Source organism: Nerophis lumbriciformis, linkage group LG32 (assembly GCF_033978685.3).
Source record: "Nerophis lumbriciformis linkage group LG32, RoL_Nlum_v2.1, whole genome shotgun sequence".
Taxonomy (NCBI): Eukaryota; Metazoa; Chordata; class Actinopteri; order Syngnathiformes; family Syngnathidae; genus Nerophis; species Nerophis lumbriciformis.
Window position 1 is genome coordinate 3,194,518 of NC_084579.2, and position 14,017 is coordinate 3,208,534.

General features: G+C 40.8%; 1 protein-coding gene across 2 annotated transcripts in view; it reads left to right on the plus strand.

Annotated features, from left to right (window-relative positions):
• fbrs (fibrosin) overlaps positions 1-14,017 on the plus strand; it is a 61,941-nt gene that overhangs the window by 10,947 nt on the left and 36,977 nt on the right. For both annotated transcript variants that reach the window (XM_061927494.1, XM_061927495.1), the window contains exons 2-5: positions 10,309-10,476; positions 10,635-10,661; positions 10,741-10,770; positions 10,876-10,924. In XM_061927494.1, the coding sequence (XP_061783478.1) occupies positions 10,309-10,476; positions 10,635-10,661; positions 10,741-10,770; positions 10,876-10,924 (274 nt within the window). The remainder of the gene's footprint in view (positions 1-10,308; positions 10,477-10,634; positions 10,662-10,740; positions 10,771-10,875; positions 10,925-14,017) is intronic.

The following is a 14,017-nucleotide window of genomic DNA, read 5'->3' on the forward strand; positions in this document are numbered from 1 at the left end:
CCAAACGCGCCTCTCAGAGCGAAACGGTGCTTTAGTTTATGAATTTACAACGCAGATACAAATGACACATTCATGTTTTTGTGTAATAATGACAACGTATACGCACGCGGACGATTGACTTGTTGATGGTGATGGCAAGAACGCTGTCGGGAGTTTTCTTTTCAAATGTTCGTTCATAGCCGTTGTGCTGCTATGATAGGCCATTTCCGCTCGACACAGTGTGCATACAACAACATTATTAGGCCGTTTATTGAAATACTCCCACACTTTTGACGACTTTTGGCGTGCTTTTTTCCCCTCGCTCGCATCGTCTGCTTTGCGCTCCGCCATGACAGTAAAGTAGAGTGACGTAAATATGCGACGCGCCGACGCACAAAAACGGCGTCGACGTATTTACGTAACCGATGACGTCGACTATGTCGACGCGTCGTTTCAGCCTTACTTTTGACCATTTAAAAGCAAGCTGTAAAAAGCCTGCAATTGTACCGCCACAAAAATAATATAATTATGATATAAAATATGAAATTTAGAATAATTATCACCCAAACAATGTTAATGTTGTGGATTCTAGAAAGATGACACCGGTATTCTGACTAAGTTTAGCTGGCAGACTTTGGCTAAAATGAAAGCTGAAGCATTTTTAGCTAACAAGCTAACTATAATGCTTAGGAGAGTCGGCATTATATTTTTTTGACGTGTTCGGAGTGAAATGTTTCCATACTTTTCATGTTTTCATATTTTTCGGTCGCATTATTGTTGCTGTGGCTGTAGCCATTTTCCTCTTCCTGTTGTGCGCTGGTCGCACTGACTCACACGTTTGTTTCCTTCCCGGAAAAATACTAGCAATGATATCACCGACTATTATCGACAAATGTTATTGTCGATTTTTGTGACTAAAAGTTGCACTCTGAAAGGGGAACTGCACTTTGTATTTTAGAATGTTGCCATGTCATTCAGAATTGTTATGTTGGAAAAGCACACATATGTCTGTTTTTATGCATTCTAACTCGTAAATAAACAGTAGCAAAGGTCATCTAACAATAGAGGTAATGGGAGTATTTCTCTAAAAAACATCAAAAAGCCTCCATTAACATTTTTATATACACGCTGTAAGTATATACAAATAATGTCGTAACAGGCGCATTCTTAATAACATGTAATATTTGTTTTTTTGGCAATTTAAGCATATTAATTTCAGATGCATAACATTATGCGCTATTTCCTTCAACAACAACAACACTACTAATCATGAAAGACTTTATGAGAAACAAAGACTACTTTGGGACAAACTATGATCCAGAAACTTATATTTTAGAGCCTGAATAAACAGGTGTAAGTTTTCAGAGTTAAGAGATAAGCAGATCCAACAAGTAGCAGTATTGCTAAGTGCTAAACAAGAAATACAACCTACAAACACGATAAAACAATCACTTACTGTACAATGTCTGCTCTGACTGGGATGCCGACTGGTAGGATGTTTATATCTTCCCGTTTGGATGAAGAATTAATCATAATCCTCTCAAAAAAGGTGACGGAAAAGAGCGTCTTTTTGTGTATTATCTCGCTATCTGTGGCTCTAAGTTGGATGTCAAAGTTGACCAACTTGTCGGTTTATGTCCACACATGATTTATAATCTAGAATTAACTTTTACCAACTCGGAGGCGTTGCAGCACCTCAATATGTCAATATAGCAACGTAAGCTAATTAGCTCTCTGTGATCACGGCGGCACTAAAAAGAGTTTGTCTGCGTTAGCGCTTATAACAACAATATCGCTAATACTTGGTTAATATTCAGGTATCGATATGTACATGAAGTATTGTTGCTGGTTTTTAGATGTTTTTTCGAGGGCTTTCTGGGCAGAATATTGTACTCATTAGCTGCATTGTTAGCCATCTCGTACTTAGAATGAATATAAAAAGAAAGAAAGACGTTTGTTGTTGTCTTAAATAGCAGGTATTGTCCATGCATCCATCCATCCATTTCCTACCGATTGTCCCTTTATTACGATTCTGAATCCATTCTAAATGTTCAAGAATTGATTTTTAAAAAGATGTCTCTTAGGCTATCTTTGTTCTTTACTCGCTGAGCGTACAAAAGTCAACAGGAACTTTGTTCCATGTTTGGAAAGGGTTTTATAAAATTGCATAAACTGAGAATCGGTTTGAGTGAATCGAATCGTCACCCCAAGAATGGGATTGAATGGTGAGTTGTAGGATTCACATTTTTACTGAAAGGCTCGCTAAAAGATGGTGAGTTTACTAGGAAACTTTCTTACCGTTTCAAAAACATCCGCCGCAGCTGTCGACGCTTTCAGGTTTAATTTCCTTTTCCTTTTTCTTTCCTTTTCTGTGTGGTTTTGTTTACCTAATCAGAACGATCGAGATGTTAGAATTTTAGATGATGTATTAGACCTGTATATATCCACTCTGCAAGTTTCTTAAATCATTGTCAGCATGTCTTCTTATCATATAATAAAGTACCATTAGAGCTACAGCACCCCCTGCGACCCCGTAACGGACAAGCGGTAGAAAATGGATGGAATGAGTGGAAAAACAAGTTGCCTCTATATTGAAGCTATTATCATATTTATAACGTTTGCAAATAGATATGATCAAAATAGTATCAATGTCACAGAGATTTCAGAGGCATTTTGAGAGATAATGAACTAGCCAGACACGTCATCACGTGATGTAGAGGTAGGAACCACAGATCCCTTCATCACCAACAACAATGCTTATCATGCAGACTTTGTTAGAACCAACAATGATTACTTTGGGGAAAAATGATGATCCAGAAAATTCTATTTTTGAGCCTGAATATAAGGAGGAAGCTTTAAAAGCTGTGTGCTAAACAGAGGCAGCTTTAGAGAAACACTAAGCATCATTTAACAGTAGTGAGTGGGTTCCCTCCGAGTACTCTGGCTTCCTCCCACTTCCAAAGACATGCACCTGGGGATAGGTTGATTGGCAACACTAAATTGGCCCTAGTGTGTGAATGTGAGTGTGAATGTTGTCTGTCTATCTTTGTTGGCCCTGCGATGAGGTGGCGACTTGTCCAGGGTGTACCCCGCCTTCCGCCCGATTGTAGCTGAGATAGGCTCCAGCGCCCCCCGCGATCCCAAAAGGGAATAAGCGGTAGAAAATGGATGGATGGATGCTACATGCTAAACAAGAAATACAAACAATCAACATAATCAAACAATCACTTACTCTACAATGTCTGCTCTTACTTCGATGACGACTGATGGGATGTTTATATCTTCCCGTTTGTATGAAGAATTAATCATGATGCACACGAAGGGCTAAAATGTAAAGGTCTCCCTGCAGACACCGTCTTGGGTTCTGTGTGTTTGTCTTCATCTCCGGGTATACATTGTATGTCACAGATGAACAACTTCCAGATTCATGGCTAAATCCTCCTAATATCCAGATGAGAGGCATGATGTATAATCTAGAATAACTTTGACGAGCCGAGACGTGATGATGCGGAAGCAGCAGGACATTGCAGCCAGCTCACAGTAAAGCAGCAGAGGGCTACTTAGCTGTCGGTATTATTGCACCACTAAGAAATAGTTTGTCTGTGTTAGCACTTATAATAGCATTGCTAATATTTGGGTAATATTCAGGACACAATATGTATATATAGTATTTATTTAAAGGGTTTTGTGGGCACAATAGAGCATACTTGCCAACCCTCCCGGATTTTCCGGGAGACTCCCGAAATTCAGTGCCTCTCCCGAAAACCTCCCGGAAGAAAATTTATCCCGAAAAACTCCCGGAATTCAGCCGGAGCTGGAGGCCACGCCCCCTCCAGCTCCATGCGGACCTGAGTCCAGTGTGCGCACACAAGGAGACGAAGCAGAAGAACGAGACCGTAGTCTAAGAGCGCAGGGGAGACACTTCTCCAGGGCCGATGTATGCTCGGGGCAACACCCTTCACCTTACAGTGGGTCTTTAGGGTGAATGATGAGTCCAGCGATTAGTTGCAAATCTTGCTTTATTGATTGCTTGCACACAGCCAATCCAACACAAACCCAACTAGTCCCTCCCGCACTCAGCTACGCTCCCTCTCTTCTCTCGCCCACACACTCACTGACGTCACTCACCTCACATGCTGTCACCTATTAAAGGGCCACACACACACATACTCTACTCTCATAACACACAGTACAGTTAGTAGAACAACTGTGTTTTCATTACTGTGTATTTGATAGGTGCCTTTGCCCCGGAATTGTATTGCATTGTACTTTGAAGTACAACAATGAGTAGATGAGTGTTATGTGTGTGTATATGTGTAAATAAATGAACACTGAAATTCAAGTATTTCTTTTATTTATATATATAATAAAATAAATAAATGTATATATAGCTAGAATTCACTGAAAGTCAAGTATTTCATATATATATATATATATATATATATATATATATATATATATATATATATATATATGAAATACTCGAGTTGGTGAATTCTAGCTGTAAATATACTCCTCCCCTCTTAACCACGCCTCCAACCCCGCCCCACCCCCGACCACGCCCCCCACCCCCCACCTCCCGAAATCGGAGGTCTGAAGGTTGGCAAGTATGCAATAGAGAGCCCCCATTGACTACATTGCTAGCTGATTTTGTGTGTGTTTACGACTTAGAATGCATAAAAACAGAAAAACATATGTCTTCATGTCTTATATAGAGATTGGGAATGATAGACACAATCAAGCATATAAAGTCAACTTGTTTTTCCACTCCACTGCTACTTTAAAGTACATCCACAGACCTATTGCCTGCACTGCACTCCGGACAAACACGCGCTTCCTGCTTATGTCATCACAACGTCCGCTTTGGACAGTGTTGTTTCAGTCTCAAGTCTTTCGGACAAAAGCCAAAAATGACATTTTTGGACCAAAATCAGGGGCCCAAATGTTGGTGCATCACCAATTCTTAGATAAAAAGCTTCACTCAACATTTTCCTTGCATCTAATACATCGAAGGGGCAGCATAAATAAAATAGGCGATTTAACCTATAGGGTGCCAATCAGCCTTGAGCTAATTACAGCCAATCAGTGTTGCCATGGCGATAGCAGCACACACGCAGGCCTCAAACATGTGTTCAACTGTGATCGTACTAAAGATAGCAATTCTTCTGCAGCTTGCGCGCTGCTTTTTTTCTGAAGCGCTAGCCACCGGGAGCACTTTTGGGGCCCTGCAAGTCAGCCAAGGTGTCAGTGCAGGGGTCTCCAACATTCATGTCGGCATTATGTTCACATGTGGCAGATCAATCCAGCAAACATAAAAGTGCACAAAAAATTTGTGAGGGACCTGACCTTTTTCCCTCTGCAAAAAAGCTCTCCAAAGACTTACTTATTTTTGCTAGCTTGTAGGCTCATTTTTTGGCTAACGTATCTGAAGGTTTATACGTGATTCGTCATCGTTGATGACATAAATGTATAATAACATTAGATATACTAGCCCAGGGGTAGGGAACCTATGGCTCTAGAGCCAGGTGTGGCTCTTTTGATGACTGCATCTGGCTCTCAGATAAATCTTAGCTGACATTGCTTAACACGATAAGTAATGAATAACTCCGCTGGAAATCACAGTGTTAAAAATAACGTTCAGAATATAAAACATTCTCATGCATCTTAATCCATCAATCCGTTTTCTTTTGCACTTGTTCATTAATGGTAAGAAGTAGTTGATTTATTATTGGTTAACTTCAGAATAACAATGTTATTAAAAAGAATAAGACTCTAAAAATGTTGGTCTTACTTAAAAATGCACACATTTAGTTGTATTCAGTGTTAAAAAAATACTATATGGCTCTCACGGAAATACATTTTAAAATATTTGGCTTTCATGGCTCTTTCAGCCAAAAAGGTTCCCGACCCCTGTACTAGCCATTAGTTCCAATAGATTGCTACAGGGTTGAGGTTTTTATGGTGTTCTATTTCTTTGGATTTCTGTCCTAAAAGTTGTGTATTCATATTTTCTGCAATATTGCATACATACCAGTGTTTCCCACAGGGCAGGCATCTATTTGTGGTGGTGTGGTCGGGGGGCGGGGGGTGGCGGCGGCAGCGGCGGCGATGACCAAGAAGAATGCGGAGTTGGAATATAATTACAACACTTTATGTACATATTTATATACAGATTTGAACAATTAGTTATTCACTGAAATATATTTATTAATTGTGGTTCTTACAAAAAATATATCTTATAAAATATAAAAGCTAAAATGCCTCTTAAAGCTCTGCCCCTTTAATTAGTGAATACTAAATAATTTAACTTTAGCCTACTACTACAACCATATTATTTACCAGCAACATGAAGTGAAACAGAGGCAGAGGTGTATGTTTTGTCATGGTCCTCTCTATAAGGCACATAAGAATATAAATTAGGACCCTTTTCATGAGAAAAGTGCATTTCTGATCTGACCCTGCTTTATTTTTCAGTGTTTGCTGAGTCTCACCTGTTCCCTCCGCCCTCATTTTTCTACTTGCCCGACTTCTCAAATCTACTTGCCCCAATATTTTTACTTGTCCTGCCTAGGGTTTTTTTCTGGCTGTGTAGAGCTCATGGCTTATATCTTACTAAAATCCTTCCCGTTGACTATTTACAACACTACACAGTATTTATTATTATTATTATCTATAATTACATTTAAATGGCATTGCATACATGTAAAATTAAATGCTATTTCACATTATTTGAGCAGTAGCAGTTACACCCATCTGAACAGGTCAGCCACCTGTTTAAAGCCCGATCACAGTTGAAATCTTGAAATGAAGGGCCTTTAATGGCCAAAACATTAACCTGGACAACATTTTAACAGCTGGTTGGCTCAGATTTTTTTCTTTTCATTGCATTCACATGCTGCAGTTGACAGTGGACATTTTAGCTTGAGTATTAATGTAGTATCTGAAGCACCGTCTCCACGTGTGTTTGTTGACAACAGGGTTATAACCTGGACACGTTAGCTCGTCGGTATGAAAACAGGTGATTGTTATTACGTGCGTCTGCCCCGGACACCGAGTCAAACATCGGCGGTGTTAATGAAGCAGCGTCAGGCTGCTCACCGTCAGTGAAACGCTCGGTGAAATTGCGGATTAACGTTAAATATATGACGAGCCGCGAGCGATGCAGCTATAACCTATCTACCATAACCTATATTACCCTCGTATTTTGATCCCGTCCGTCCGTCTTCGTCTTCGTCTTCGTCTTCTTCTTCTTCTTCTGGCCCACCAGGTGAATTAAGTGCTATTGGCGGAGTTACAATGCATAGTAGGCTACCGCCACCTACTGCACCGGAGTTGTAACTACAAGGTACATTCACAGACAGAGTCCCATTGCTTTTATGAGCGGTCGAGCGAGTCAAAAGCTGAAAAATCCATTTGTGGCGGACGTAATTCTTTCGTGGCGGGCCGCCACAAATAAATGAATGTGTGGGAAACACTGCATACATACACTTCTGTGTGCTTTTTTGGTGCAATTTCCTATGCGTAAACCCATCTGAAATACAACTGAGATTCTGGTAATATTTATTTTTGTCCGTACAAACCACACTAAGAGTTGCTGGCACCAGCGCCTACGTGCCACCTAGCTGAAGACTTGCGTATTATTTTCTCACGCCCCCCCAGGACACCTTGTAATGCCCACCCTACTATATAAGAAGTACTGGTCTAATGACTCCTATACAACTTTTGGAAATGTATGTGTAAATACAAATACTTGAATGTAATATAACTTTAATAACTCAAATGCGGGATCAAAGTATGTGTCCTGTGTGTAGATCAGTGGTTCTCGATTATTTTCTGTCATGCCCCGTCTCGGCGAGAAAAAAATGTTCACACACCCCCTGAATTGAAGTCGTAATGAGACCCTAACAATATTTATTTATTTATAAATATCTTCATTATCGCTAAGGTGAAGGGTTATGTATGTACACTTGGTCTTATTTCTTGGTTGAGCCTTTTGTTTAGTTCTAGCAGTGCTGCCACCTAGCTGGAGGCTTGTGTATCGTTTAAGAATGGAAAAAAGATGCTAACACTGGAAGTTTATAAATTATTTAATGTTTCTTTGCGGCCCGGTAGCAAATGCGCCACGGATCAGTACCGGTTCCCGGACCGGTGTTTGGGGACCATTGTCGTAGTGGACGTGTGTTTACAATAGGGCTGCAGCTAACGATTATTTTTCTATCGATTAATCTATAGATTATTTTTTTCGATTAATCGGTTAATCTATAGATTATTTTTTCGATTAATCTATAGATTATTTTTCCTTTTACCGATTTTTTTTTTTTATTTGAAATGAAGAGGAAAAAATAAATGTAGGCCAGTTTTTTCAAAAGGCATGGCTTTTATTTACAAAAAAAAAAGTATGGCCACTCAGTCAACATTGACAACAACATGAGAAAATATTCTGTAACAACGTAAACATTTAAAACTTTTAACATTTAACAAAATTAAAAGTAGCTTATTTGCTTTTTAATGTGCAAATATAAAAGTAAACATCCAGTGCAAATCTTAATATTCTGGAATAGTATAAGCATTTCAAAAGTAAAAGTATTGCTTATTTTGCTTTAAAATGTGCAAAAATAAAGATAAACATCCAATACAAAAAAGTGCAAAATGGAAATATTCTGTAACAAGTGTAAACATTTCAACAAAAGTAAAAGTATTGCTTATTTGCTAAAATGTGCAAAAATAAAGCTAAACATCCAATACAAAAAAGTGTACAGTGTAAACATTTCAACAAAAGTAAAAGTATTGCTTATTTTGCTTAATAACACAACAATGATAGTATGATTAAAGTGAAAGTTAATTGTTGGTTTGTACATAGTATATGTAACTGTTAATGTTGTAAAAGGTATTTGCACAACTAATTAACGTTAGCGTTTGTGACACGTCTTGTGCCGTGGGGTTCTTTCAGGACCGACAGACTGAACGCCAGACGGCTTTGCCAGGTTTACAATCTTTTAATTTTACACAAAGTCTTTTCTCTTCCAACTGCGCGGATCGCGCACCTGGGCACGATTGCGGCGTCGCTCCCGGCGCGCCTCGCCGCTCGCTCGCCGCGCCGCTCGCTCGCCGCCGCCGCCTCTCCACAGCGTTAAAGAGGAGCGCGTCTTTGTAAACACTGAACAGGCACGCCAAACGCGCCTCTCAGAGCGAAACGGTGCTTTAGTTTATGAATTTACAACGCAGATACAAATGACACATTCATGTTTTTGTGTAATAATGACAACGTATACGCACGCGGACGATTGACTTGTTGATGGTGATGGCAAGAACGCTGTCGGGGGTTTTCTTTTCAAATGTTCGTTCATAGCCGTTGTGCTGCTATGATAGGCCATTTCCGCTCGACACAGTGTGCATACAACAACATTATTAGGCCGTTTATTGAAATACTCCCACACTTTTGACGACTTTTGGCGTGCTTTTTTCCCCTCGCTCGCATCGTCTGCTTTGCGCTCTGCCATGACAGTAAAGTAGAGTGACGTAAATATGAGACGCGCCGATGCACAAAAACGGCGTCGACGTATTTACGTAACCGATGACGTCGACTACGTCGACGCGTCGTTTCAGCCTTAGTTTACAAGTTGTTTAGATTTGTGGTTAAACATCTTAGTGGTGTTGATTAGGGCTGGGCGATATGGCTGAAAACTGTATTGATAGTTGTTGATATATTTTTTATGACCCATTGAAAATAAGGACAAGGAGAAAAATAAAATAAATGTAAACATTTTTATTTGAAATATAACCTTCCTCTGATTATAATCCCCTCAACTATCACGGTGGAATGGAAATGTCAACAAAAGCATGAAATACACCCAATCAATTAATGTAAACAAAATATGAACACATTGAACATTTAACAACAAGCTCTTAAAATGAAGGTACACAAATAAAGAATATGTAAGAAATGCTTCATAAAGTGTATGAAAATAGTGCAAAGTGTGAAAATGTAAACATAGAGAAACCTGAGAAGAACTATTTTCTGCAGGTTTAGTGGCAGGAAGTTACAGCTGTGCTCTAATGGGTGAGTGTGGTATTAGCGGTCTTGCCTCGCATCATTTACAGACCAGTGATCACTTCCTGCGTTGATCGCTTACCAGAGGTCGAGTGCCTTTGTTAATGCAACCAACATTGCTTTGCAACTTGGGGTTTCTTCCGACGAAAAAGAAAGAAAATTATGGATAGTTTTATCGATCGCTTTTTTTTATTGATATGGATTACGAGTCTATTGCGATGGGTCTTGATGTGAGTGTTGATTCCTCCACTCACCTGTGAATGCTCTCTGTGCGCCAGATGGACTGCTCCTTGAAGCCCAACCAGCGCACGGACATGCTGGGCAGGAGGAACAAGGGCAAGAGGGGACCAGAGGAGAACGGCGGGGGGCCTCTGTCCGAGCCGGAGGAAGGCGCTCCTCACAGCTACTGTTGGAACAAGAGCAGAAGCAAGAGGAGGAGGATGGAGGTGAGATGGCTGGCATGTTCATGCAGATAGTTCCAGTGGTCTGCTGCTCTGTTGGTATCAGGGTCTTGACAGGATTACTGGTTTTAAACTTTGAATTACTCTTTAGAGTTTTATTTCAAAGCACTGCAACTAATAAAGTTTTTTTATTTCGGCTGTAGGGACACCCTTTGGAGACTGGCTACATTGTAAGTATACCTAAAAAATTATAATCATATTTAATAAGGGCGTGTCATGAGTGTTTTGTTTGTTCCTCACATATTTCAGTGTGACACTGAGAGCGATGCTGGAGACAAGGTATGAACTTTTCTATTTAATGACATCATCATCATCACATTTGACATTCCTTCCTAGTGCGGTCATGCCAGTCACGTTTCATTGCAACTCTTTGAACTTTTCCAGGCCTCGGACCATGACATGGATCCAGTGTTCACAGTTAGCACCAGGAAAGGTAAGAACGTCGTTAAAATGCTGCACCCACTTTGACGTGTTTCCCACAGAGCAGACATCCTTGCCTCGTTTGCATAATTAGCCATCAGCAATTGGGCTTTCTTTTCAATTTGCTTAAATAATCTAGAGAAGTACCATAAGCATTATAGCTATAGTTTGTGATTAAGGGCTATATAAGTAAACTTTGCTTGGTTGATTGAAGTATGAGTAGCTTCATAAGTATTTTATTGTCAATTCAACATTGAATAATAGAGAACAGTATAAATATGATTGTTTTAAATGTAAAAACAGATATAAACACCACCACTAGGGGTGTCCCCATCTGATATTGATATCGGTCCGAGATCTGTTTATATTAGCTAGCATGTAAAATGTCCGGTATAAGACCTCCGATTCTTGCAGTTAACATCTACTTGTGGTTAGAGTGTCCGCCCTGAGATCGGTAGGTCGTGAGTTCAAATCCCGGCCGAGTCTTACAAAGACTATAAAAATGGGAGCCATTACCTCCCTGCTTGGCACTCGGCATCAAGGGTTGGAATTGGGGGTTAAATCACCAAAAATTACTCCCGGGCGTGGCCATCGCTGCTGCTCACTACTCCCCTCACCTCCCAGGGGGTGATTGAGGGGGATGGGTCAAATGCAGAGAATAATTTCGCCACACCTAGTGTGTGTGTGTGTGTGACAATCATTGCTACTTTAACTTGAACTTAAATGTCCTCCGATAAAACACACTTTTTTATTTCTATTTTAGCCAAGACATTTACAAAAGGTAGACAAGCCAGGCTATAGGCTACTAGGCGCTAACAAGCACACAAGCTAGTCGGGTTGTACATCTTTGTGATGGACGATTCAATACGCATCTCCACACATGAGTTACCAGAATGCTATGGCGTCACATTAGTGCCAAAAATCCGAGCGCATAAAAACTGTTATCGCGCGCTGATTCTCCACTTCGTGCGCGCGCGTGACACCCTTTTGCGCGCGCGTGGTGCCTTTTTGCGCGCGCGGTGCCTTTCTGTGCGCTCTCTGTGTACTCCTGGCATCTCTCCTCGCGCTGTCATGTTTCTTTTTGGCACTTTGGGGGCGGGTATGCTTAGACGGCCCCTCCTTTCTGATTGGCTGTGAGCATTTTTCATATGACCAATCATTCTCCAGCGTAGCAACGTTGTAGCCATCTTACCTCGGACATCTAGCCTCAATCATTACATTGATGTCAATGGTACATGTACTAATTAAATTACCATAACTTGCTCGATTTTCGACCAATTTACAAACGGTTTGCCTTGTTACAAATCTTATTACATGTAGATATGACATAGGATGCTGTACCTGTTGAAATTACCTCTTTCGCTTTAAAAAAAAAAAGACTTAATTGTGCAACATAGTTGTGTAGGGTCAGTGTTAGTCAGTTCTCTGATTATTTTAAACTGTTTCAGAATACATTATTAAAAGCTATTTTTAACATTTTAAAATGTATGTTATTGCTGGTGGACCAGTTCTGGCTGAAAGATGTGATTATGGTGTTTGTTGTCTTATTATTTATTTGGGTCACATTTTGTATTACCGTATTTTCCGCACCATAAGGCGCCCTGGGTTAAAAGCCACGCCTTCAATGAACGCCATATTTCAAAACTTTGTCCACCTATAAGCCGCCCGGTGTTGTAAGCCGCATCTAACTGCGCTAAAGGAATGTCAAAAAAACAGTCAGATAGGTCAGTCAAACTTTAATAATATATTAAAAACCAGCGTTCTAACAACTCTGTTCACTCCCAAAATGTACGCAAATATGCAATCACAAACATACGTATATCAACATGGACAGAGCTGCGTGAAAAAAGCCACCCGGCCTCTTCGCGTAAACTTAAACTTACCTTAACCACTCGCTCATCTTTTCTTCATCCATCCCTTCGAGTTAGCTTTTATGATGACGCCGGCTGGAAAGGTCTCTTTTGGCAAGGTCTTCCTTTTGAATATCACCATGGGTGGAAGTTTCATTAGCATGGCAAGCTAGAACCACAGTGAAGGATGACTTCTCATTCCCTGTGGTGCGAATATTCACCATACGTGCTCCCGTTCCACAGTGCGGTTCACAGGAATATCAGTTGCTGTGAAATACGGTAGTAATCCGTGTGCGGATGGAGAGATTGCGTCTTTTCATGAACCGGATCCTTGTCGCTTTGTAGGAGCCATTTTGTGGTCTTTACAGATGTAAACACACAAAGGAAATGAAACGTACGGTGATATCTGCGCGCTTTTTCTTCTTCTACGCGGGCGGGTGGTTGCTTACAGTAGAAGAAGAAGTGCTTCCTGTTCTATGGGGGCGGGTGCTTACCTTGGCGGTTGCTTGCGTAGAAGAAGAAGCGCTTCCTGTTCTACGGGGAAAAAAGATGGCGGCTGTTTACCGAAGTTGCGAGACCTAAACTTTATGAAAATGAATCTTAATATTTATCCATATATAAAGCGCACCGGGTTAAAAGCCGCACTGTCAGCTTTTGAGTAAATTTGTGGTTTTTAGGTGCGGCTAATGGTGCGGAAAATACGGTACCCTGTATTGTGTTTATGTGGTATGAAATAACCTTCATCAGCGCGCAACATTTTTTTATCCACTTCTTCCTCCGTAAATCTTGATACATATTGACGATGACCCGCCCTGCTATACCTCTGATTGGCTCTGAGCATTTTTCAGCATTTTTTGCCTGACCAATCAGAAAGAAAGGGCCGTCTAAGCATACCCGCCCCCAAAGTGCCAAAAAGAAACATGACAGCGCGAGGAGAGATGCCAGGAGTACACAGAGAGCGCGCAGAAAGGCGTCGCGCGCGCGCAAAAAGGCACCGCGTGCGCGCAAAAAGGCACCGCGCGCGCGCAAAAAGGCACCACGCGCGCGCACGAAGTGGAGAATCCGCGCGCGATAACAGTTTTTATGCGCTCGGATTTTTGGCACTAATGTGACGCCATAGAATGCAGTCATGGTTTATGTTGTCCAAGGAGCAAACGATGGAATTTGCGTTTCAAAATACAGGAGTTTTCCTGGTAAAATAAGTGACTTTCCATTTGGTCATTTGGTGAAGCGGCACAACAAATGGTGTCAACCTT